Below are 10,255 nucleotides of genomic sequence, written 5' to 3' on the forward strand. Positions count from 1 at the left end.
GTAGGTGGGAGGGCTGTTGTCGTCTCCGGCCCTGCTGGCTCACTCAACTCCTTCAGCGCTCTTTAATATTTCAGAGATCACTGATGGGGGATGGCCTGGCCTTTCAGACACCAGACGGATGGCCAAGAGGCTGGTGAGGCAGTAATATGGCAAGCGGCAGCCTCCCCTGTAGTGCCGAGAGGTCAGCAGGGTGATGATGGCGGCAGAAGAGGATAGGATATTTAGTTAACTTGTGTGGTGCTGGCCTGGGGTGCAGTTTGGGATTGGAGTAGTTACAAAATTTTAAGAAAATTTCAAACCGTATCTCCCCACCTTGTGTTCCCCTTTCAACACCAAAACTCTGTAATCAGAATCTTGAATACCAGAACGCCATAAAAGAGCTGGATCTTGGTATTTCTCATTCATTTTTTTGTTTTGTTTTGTTTTTTAAATATGTATATTATAGCAGGCTCCTGAAATTCCTGAAAAGATGTCCTCTAAGATCATTCATTATTTAAAAAAAGCAGGTGTATATTACTATGGTTATGTGTGAGGCTGAAATCCTTTATTCTTTTTGGGGTCTTATCTTTATTTTTTTCTATCATCTTAATTTATTAAATAAAAGCCATATATTCATCCATTGAGTGCATGTTTCTGTTTAACCCTTTCCTGACTTTTCTTTTAAAGCATCAACTAAGGTTTGTAGTTATTTTAGTTTTTTGTTTTTTTTCCCAAATATCAGCTAAATTTTTAGAACTGTCATACTAAATATCTGAACTCATAAATGTCTTTTTATGTGATGTAAAGAAAAAATCTTCTCTCCACGAGAACTCATGTTATTTGTATAACCCCGAACAGTTCTGTGAGCTCAGTTATCCACTAGTTGGTCTAGACTAAGGCTGTATGGCTGCATAATGTGGAAAACATTTTTTGTGTCAACATCTCTTTTATTCATTGTAACAAAGCTGAAAGCACAGATTCAGTGGTCTAAATCTGTAGAATATACATACTAGTATTATAATAAATGATTTAATATATTATATATTATATATTATATTCTAGTATTATAATACTAGAATTTTTTTCAAAAGTGTATAACTGTAACTGGCTGAAGCACTCCACAACTGAAAATTACACCTGTCAAATTATGAGTAATCACGAATAGTGTAAAACGTACACAAAGCTATATATATATATATAAAATATATCATCATCTGGCTGTCTGCCTCTTTGGCTTCTGATTGGTCAATAACTGGTATGGAGGCTTCTGATTGGCCAACAGCTCAACCACAGCTGTGCATGTACCTAGCGCATGGACACTGCAGAGTGAGATTCGTCAACAGATGCGGTTCGGCCTCACACGTGTGTTCAATCGGTAGTGTGTGAAAGAGATAAATAAGTGATAAAAAAAATCACAGTCTCGTAGCTTAGAAATTGCACATGCTCAAATCACAATTTCAGCTTGGATTTGATTTATCATGCAGCCTTACTGAGCAGCCGGCCTGCTAAACGGCCACATTCTCCTCTCACTGGTGTCTGGTCACGTCTCTGGCCTCCAGCAGCCACCTTGTCTCTGTATAATATGGGTGCGCTGCTTTTAGTGAGCAATGCATTGAAAGGCAAAGTGTGTTTGGCCAGGCACTGAGGTGGAAGCCCATATATGGCTGGAAAACAGGCACCATGCTGAAACGTGGTGACCTTCAACTAACCAGACCCGCGCTGGCTTGGGTTCGCCTCAGAATATGAACAGAGAAATCTCTATTGACGATTACTGGGAGACTTTGTTGATGTATAAGAAGAAACCAGGGTGCCTCTGCATGAGCAATACAGTGTCACATTTGGGTAAAAATACTCATTTGGCTGTAAAAACTATGAATTCACAAAGCCATTCTCCAAGTTGTTGGCACTGCAGCAGCTCACGGTTTGGTAACTGCAATCTTCACTCTCTCGTTTGTAGATTTGGGAGAGAGTTGCTCATGTTCAATTTGCACGATCAGAGGATATGTGAGTTCTGTTTTTAGGGTGGGTCTTTCCTTTAATGCGTTCAAATTGCTTGCGGATGCGAGTCTAAATTTGTAAGTGTGTTTATTTGACAGAGTGGTGCAATGAACCTAGTGGCATCGGAGCTGGTTAACAATGAAGCTTTATCCGCACTGTTTTCAACTTGCATTGGCTCAAAGTTACACTGGCCATCTGGCTCATAGTCTTTGGAATTCTTTTTTATCTCTCAAAGACAAAAAAAAGTCTTTTAAAACGTTTAACACGCAAACTACATCACATCACACCACTCTTAAGATATAAACACAATGTTCCACACAGAAGGAATCCTAGCAACCTGGCAGGACGCGGAGTAAGTGAATAAAATGTCATCTAGTAAGAGGGGAACAAACAGAGAGCCAGTCAGCCACCTAGACCCAGACACACAGCCGCTGTCTGCGCTGCAGCCAAGTGAGGCCATGGTTCAGGATGACTTTCCTCCACAGCCAAGCAAGGAGCGCAGGCTTCTCTTACTCACTGCCTAATCCGCACTACTCTCTGTTTACCTCTTTACTCTCTTTCTCTCTTCTTCACTCTCCCTCCCTCCCTCACTCTCCCCCTTTTATCCCTCCCTCTCTCTTATTTTCTTTGCTGCGTGGGCTCTTGCAGCCAACGGGACGGGCTCCAGCAGCCAGCTCTCCACCCCAATTTCCAAGCATTCCCCCACCTCCACCCCTACCAGCCCAGGCCTCAACCGCAAGCAGAAGGTACCTATCCGCTCCGTCACTGACCCCGCTGTCCCCTTACATCCCATCGCCCTTTTGTCTCCTGCTCAAGCCTTTTTTTATGTCCTAACCGCTCATTTCTAAATGTGATTTTGCCCCCCTGTGTCTGTAGGATCTGTACCTGCCCTTATCTCTGGATGACGACGATTCTCTCGGTGAATCTATGTAGACTGTCCTCCTCGCAGCTGCAGCCTGCCTGCTTTTTGGCCTGAAACACAGAAGTTTTTACCTCTGCTGCTTTCCACCTTCACTGACAGTGCCACCTGCTGAACCACTCTTGTCTCTTATTAAGGCCTTAGCCACCAGGGCTATGACACCATTTGCTGCTTGAGAATTATACACACACACACAAACCACTTTTTTTTTTTAATCTCGTTTCTTGATGGAAAATGTACAGCTGTGTTGTAAGAATCGGCATTGCTCGATAAAGTGCACAAGGATGTTATTGTCTACTGGCAACTGTTTCTCAAAAGAGCACACAATTCACTAATAAGCAGATTCCATGATGTAAAATTTTCACTTTGATCTCATGTTTTTGTTACAGAATGGAGTCAGACTTGGCTATTTCAATAACAAAATTCCAGGCAGCAAATGGATATTTTTTAGGGGTGTTGGTCAGAATTGACTGAAGTTTTGTATCACTTGTATTCGTGATGTTCCTCCATGTCCTCCTGTCTTTCTGCCCTAGGGTTAAAGGTGTGAAAGGTAACGGTATCTTTTAAGGGGAAGACTGCTAAGCCAGATAAAGTCTTTCTCTTCTGCTGTAAATACTCTGTATAGCTATCATGACATCTTCGCCCAAATGTCCATTGCTGTGCTTCCATAACGTCAATAACAACGTCTGTCTAACATTTGCTCAACATGATACAGGGTATGGTCAAAATAAAAGAAAAACCAAAATGAAGTCCTGCCACACCGAGGGTGATGCTGTGTGTGGGTTGCATCTCCTGGCTGAAGAGGATTGTTGGCCACAAGCCAACGCCTTCTCAATCAGAGCACATGTTCACAAATGAACATACATGAGAGATTATGTGTAAAATTGTATTTTTCAAACTCGCCATAAATATGGAGGGCCCAGATTGTGAGTCAAAATCATTATGTTGGCAACGATTGACGATGAGCTTGTCCTTTCAGAGACAAGTAGATAACAACCATGCAAGAAAAAGCTTCCCACATCACCCTCAGGGAAATCTTTATGTTGGCGTTTCTTCTATTTTGACCCTATACATAGATAATAGGCTATACATGGTATATACCCTATGTGTTTTAGATTTTCACAAACTGCAGTGCATGATAGTGATGAATGATTATGAAACCATGGGCATGTAAAAAGCTGAATTGAAGGACCTAAAGGTGTGTAAAAAGAACCAAAGGTGAACAATTGGGCCTATTTTGAAAAGCAAATGCACATATAGTATTTTATTGACAAAGACTAAATAATTCCCTTTTAGGCCAGCTTATTAGTAATTTCCTTCCCCTCCTCTTTACAAGTGATTCCACCACAGCTACTGGTGACATAGGTCTATTTTATCACTAACACAGTGAGTAAAATTCAGAGATGATAGCGGTCTCAAAGCCAAAGTATGTATTAGACCGAGAATTATAGAAAGGGGAAAAGTATGTAAAGTTCTGTAAAATGCTCTGGAGGAAGCACACTTGGAGATTTATGCATGTTACTTTTAACTCATCAAAATAACGTCAGACTAAACCATGATCATCTAAGGCAATTAGATTTTTACCAGGGCACTAAACAGTAGTGGGGCTTCTCATATTTTGCATGGCTCAACATAGTGCTTCATCACAATTTTCAGATACAGGGAGATGGAAACATAACGGTTGTCTCAATCTGTGTGCGGGTTGTAAAATCTTAGAAAATTTATTGATTTATATCAAGGGTATCCATTTCCTCTAGATTTATCATGGTCAAGTGAGCTATCATACTGACCGCTAGTACTTTTCTCAAGCCTCTGTGTGCAGTTTTCTATAGACATATTCCTTTATTTCCCCCTCACCGCTACTTTTGATGCGTGTCATACAAATCTACTGGAAGAGCTTTCTCAGATTTTGCAGGGAATCAAGCCTGGGAAGCTCTAAATTGGACTTTAAAATTAAAAGCACAAAGCAGGGAGTTACTGTTCATCACAGCAACAGACACTGTACTGTATACTTGCCAGCATTAACGATGCGTCACCACAACTAATTTCACAAAAAAATATACAGTACTGTGCAAAAGTCTTAGGCATATGTCAGAGAAATCCATAAAGCGAAGATGTTTTCAAAACTAATGAAATGAAAAGTTTCTGAATATCAAAAATTTACAATAAACAGCAGTCTACTGATACACTAATGCAGAAAACAAATAAACATCTAAGACTTCTAAGAAATTTATATAAACAATCTAGGGTGCCTAAGACTTTTGCACAGTACTGTATATTGAGAAAATCCTGCATACGTAGCATCTTTTAAGTAACATCTATGCATTCGGATTTTCTTGGAGAATAACATGAATAGTTAAATCAGTGTTTCTTTTAATTTCAGCTCAATAAGAAATGAACTCAGTCCATTTGCAAGGAGAAATTTCAGTGCAGTTTTTCCACTATGAGACTATGACTGTCTGAAAGTCATATTATATGTCTGCAAAGTGATGTGGTGCACTCCCTCTGTCTGGATAAGCTTTCAACAGCTACAGTATGCTCATCAGCTACGTTTGACCCCAAAAAAAACGAACAGCCCATCTGATTCTGTCAGCTACACCCTTCTCCTGCAGGGAGCGCTATGACGCCAGCACAGCAGCTAATAGCAGCTAATCCAACAGCAGGGACACCTCACCTTTTAATGAATCAACATTTTTGTACAAAAACCCCCATTTGTAGTCATTTTTCTGAAAATATCGGTTCTGTATCATCTGTTTAATATCTTTGTCTGTTTTCCCTAAATTTTCTACAGCTTATTACAGCTCTACAGCATATAAAAAACATTAACGGAAAATGTCAGTTGTTTTGTGTGAATCTGCCGCCACCATGTAAGATGGATGGTGTGAATTCATCACCTACAGTGGTGCCTTTTTTTTAGATTACTGTCTTTTGATAAAAAATTAAATGGGACGACTAAGACATGTGTTCTTTGTTAACAGCTGTTTGTAAAACATTTTTAAATGTCTTGAATGAGGAGAGCTCCCACCATGCTTTGTTTTGTAGAGGTACAGGACACTTTATCTTGGTGTAAATATGCTCCCCTCCTGTTCTCTTACATATGTATGCCTTCTCTGGTTGAATGAATGACTTTTTTTCTTGGGAATTTACAATGTCCTTTTTAGTGGTATTTTGCAATGTCACAGTGGCTTGTTTCAGTGCTTCATTCAATGTATTAACCGGTATCCTTTTGCAATTAAAACAGTTGCATTTCACCTCTGTGTTTGAGTTTTTTTATTACACTTATGGACCGCCTCCAGCTTGCTTTGCCACTGCGGATTTACACAGTCAGGAACACATTTTCATGTCTCATTGTTTGTCTCACAGCACTACGCCAACACACTGCTTATCCATACCTATTTTCCTATTCAGTTATTAATCCATAGTATATTCAAATTTTTTCCCCCGCAGAGGCAGACAGAAACAGTGCAGACGTGTGTACGTGCTTGCGTGCGTGTGTGCGTGTGTGTGTGTGTGTGTGTGTGTGTGTGTGTGTGTGTGTCTACATGCACAATGTTCATGGCAGCTGCTCAATGACTTACAAAGCTATCTAGTTGGCAGAAGTATAAATAGATAAAAGAGAGTGATAAAAAATAGTATTATTTTGTTCATGTGGAGATCACCATAAGGCCATCTTCATCTCCATGGTAACTGGAAATCTCTCTCACTTGTAAATGCTGACTTGTGCATCAGAGGTGGCCGAACAAAACGCTGGGCCAAAGGCCAAAGTGTTACAGTGTTAGTGGGCTAAAAAAAATGCCATTGTTAGTAATAATATTGAAACATAGTGTATATTTCAAACCCTCTTATGTCTTATATTATCAAAATGTTTGGGAAATTATCTAATGATAAGCAAGCTGTTTGAAATAATAATACTTTTGCTATTGTTAAAATCAAACTGTTTGTTGGGCCAAATAATTGTGCGGAGGGCCAAAATTTGCTCACAGTTCCCATCCAATCAGCCCAGGATTTTAGGATTAATTGATTACCACCCACTGTATTGCAACTGTTCCCATCAAAATATGCCTCGCTTGAAGAGTAGCCAAAGTGAAAGCACTTGGTATTTCCAGCTAAACAGAATACATCCATGCACCTTTATGTATATGCATGCCAGATCCAGTTTATGCCTTATAAATGTAAAGCATCAGCAATACAAACATCTTACAGTACAACTGAACATTCTGTACAGAATCATAAATTACAGCATTAAATGTAGTTGTAACAACCAATTCCACCCATGTTCCTCTCATTATAGTCAACTTCACACTGGGGACACAATTTGTACATTCAGTGACCTCTAAATGTTAACACGTTAGGCATCAATGATTGCTCAATAGTGCTCATCTTGTCTAAAGGTATACAACATACTATTGGTGCTGATCTGATTATAAAATATTCATATGGTAACATGCCAAACGACAGTCCAGAGAATCTGAGAGTCTGGGCTCAAAACAAATCCATGCATTTATTGAAGGTGACCACCTCAAACCGTATCTGCTGATATCTCTGCATTATATAGATCTATTATCAGGACTGGAAAAAGGCTTCCCATTCTCACCATTAAATTCCCAACATCTTGATCTACTGCAGCACTTTGGTTGTTTCTGAACTGGAACTGCACAGTTAAAGCTGTCTTGCACATTTCTTCTTTGTCCTTGCAAAAGCAAGCCCCCTCCTTCCTCTCCTAAAACAGAAGCCTGAGTCTGACATGTTGAAGTTTGAATAAGATTGAATGTGGCTCTGGCGGCCTCTGCTGCAGGGCCCAAGTATGGACAAACACATGCTGGTTTTAGCAACGGACAAAGACTTACTGTGGGCGTTACACAGGGTTGGAAAAACTACCAACATACCCTACTCTAGTTTGTTACTTTGCTGAAGTTTTACTTTAGTAGAGGTAAAATTACTGTTGTAAAAATCTCTACGTAATATAAGTAAAGAGTAGCTCATTTAAAACGTACTCAGAGTAAAAGTTTTAAGAGAGTTACTTTTTAGAAAAGAGAACATTATTACAAGTAATTATCTTTTCCATGCAGTTCTAAAAGGACGAGAGGACAGAGTTCAAACTGTTTTATTTGCTACTGGAAAAAAAAAAAAAAAAAAAAAATACATTAAAAATGTAACTTTACAAAATAAAGCTAGATTACTCTTCTCTTCTCTTCTGCAAAATGCTGAACAGTCTGTGAGTTTATGACTGACCAGTTTCTGATACAATGCTTATGGAGAGTCTGCAAAATCTGTACCCTGTAATGGTGTGATTTTGTCAAAACATACTTAAGTAAAAATAAAATCACTGATTTAAAGAAATACTCAAAAAACTACAATTACACAAAAAAGCTACTCAATTACAGTAACAAGAGTAACTGTAATTCCTTCCAACCTTGGCATTATCATGTTGACCTATATGAGTTTTCTGCCATCTGCTGGCTGTTCGGAGTGGATTCTGTAATTTGGCACTTCTCCCCATGGAGAGTGTAGAGTTAGCCACTCCAGAGAAAAGACCTGAGGGGGAATTCCACTGAAACTGACTTTTGAGTTGGTATTCTGCAAAGCAAAGAAATTAGAAAAGAAAATTCACTTTCCCATACCTAAATGTTCAATATTTGAACTTTTTCCAACCATCTCAGGCCATTTGAGGACATAAACTTGCATTTTCTGTGATCTTGAAAACTCATGCCTCAAATCAAAAACAAAAGGTCAGTTTGGTGTAATTCCCCTTTAAATTTTCCAGAGAGAGATTGTCATGAGGTCGCAGGCTGCCTTCAGTCTGCAGAGGGGAGCTGTGGCTGACACAGAATAGAACCAGAAGAGGCTGTTGGTGATTAAACAAGAAATCCTCCATCTGAAGCAGCTCATTTGGCCTCCTCACTTCCTGTTTTCAAGTAGAGTAACGATGATTCATTTCAGGTAGGGTGAACCACACAAAAAAACAGTCAACACATGCAAGGATACAACTTATTAGCCATACTGACAAAATCACTATAATGTGACAAGTGGCTGTCTGATTGGTTGTTAAAGGTCAAGCGGGTTAATATTATGAGGGAAACTGTAAATTCAAGCCAATACTTGAACTCTAGTGAAAAGGATTTGTATGAATGTTTCTTGATTTAAGAATTCATACATGTAATTCCTGTGGTCCGGTACAGTCAATATTTGGGAACACAAACAACTCTCTGCGAAGCAAACATCAGAGAACAAAGACTCTAATCTCCAATGACGTTATCAAATCTGTGTCAGATAATGTTCCTGTATCCCAACCCCCCCCCCCACCGCAAGGTGCTGTTACAGTCACCCACTTCTCATTTTATGTGAAACCGTTTCAGATTTGTACATCTTGATGACATCATGGGTTAAAGTCCCCCCAGCTTCTGGCTTTATAGGAGACCAGAGATTGTTCGTGTTCGCAAATATTGGCTGGACCGTCCCAGAACCCATAGAGAAAGATGTTCCTCTTTAACTTGTTCCTGTTCTCATGACTTTCAAACACAGCCTCCATTATCTCTCTCACAGGAGTCAACTCTGGGGTTGTGAAGGGTTTTTAGATTGATGACAAGGGAATAGTCTGATTTGAATATATTTATAGAGCATTATGGGACAGATCTCTGCCAGGACACCAGTAGAAAGCTGTGCAGTGTCGCCTTTTTAACAGAAAAACTAAACGGCTTTGTACCACATGTCCAAAGGTGAAATATAGAGTTTACTTGCAATGAATCAGTTTGATAATGTAAATATTTTAAGACTTTCTCAGTATATTTGGTCAATAATGCTTTGTACATCATTATAAGCCAGGTTCATGCGAGGGGGCGTTTCCCACTCGTTTCTCATGAACTTTTGATTGTATCTGAAACTTTAGATTTGTCTATTCTCATATTACTGCTAATCCAACGGATTTGTTTTTATTTAGGGAATTTCTTCAGGCTGTCGGTTTAACTCCTGCATGGATTTTACCATATTACTGTTGGCATAGTAAGAGCATTTTTCCTTAACTGGCCCTTTGGTCCTCAAAGCCGGAAGCAGCCAGACAAGATTTCTGTCTGAAGGAGTCAAAAGTTGATCCCAGAGCTCCTGCCAGGTCGTCTCACTCCCAAAGTTGACTAATGAAGATTATACTTTGCTTAGAAGTTAATGTTGTTAAATGACTTTAAATTTCACTGACATCTTGCTAACTGGAGGCTCTGTTAGATGTGAAATGGCAGACAGGACAAGTTTTTACTTGTTTCACCTGTGAGTTGCAGAGTGGTGGGAGTGAAGGAGTTCAGTTTCAGTCTCCCCCTTCCCTGCCTTCTTGTGAGCACAGCCTGCTGCTGCACAGATATACTTGTCAGA

General features: G+C 39.6%; 1 protein-coding gene across 1 annotated transcript in view; it reads left to right on the top strand.

The window, feature by feature from the left end:
• The window catches only part of LOC139661735 (neuronal migration protein doublecortin-like), a 32,008-nt gene extending 25,899 nt beyond the window's left edge, over positions 1 to 6,109 (top strand). The window contains exons 6-7 of the mRNA XM_071540298.1: positions 2,626 to 2,723; positions 2,854 to 6,109. Of these exons, the coding sequence (XP_071396399.1) occupies positions 2,626 to 2,723; positions 2,854 to 2,910 (155 nt within the window). The 3' untranslated portion in view covers positions 2,911 to 6,109. The remainder of the gene's footprint in view (positions 1 to 2,625; positions 2,724 to 2,853) is intronic.
• Positions 6,110 to 10,255: the final 4,146 nt, after the last annotated feature.

Source organism: Centroberyx affinis, unplaced genomic scaffold (assembly GCF_046629955.1).
Source record: "Centroberyx affinis isolate AG114_WGS23_722 - 3 ecotype Tasmania unplaced genomic scaffold, CSIRO-AGI_Caff_v1 ptg003599l_1, whole genome shotgun sequence".
In the NCBI taxonomy this organism is placed as follows: Eukaryota; Metazoa; Chordata; class Actinopteri; order Beryciformes; family Berycidae; genus Centroberyx; species Centroberyx affinis.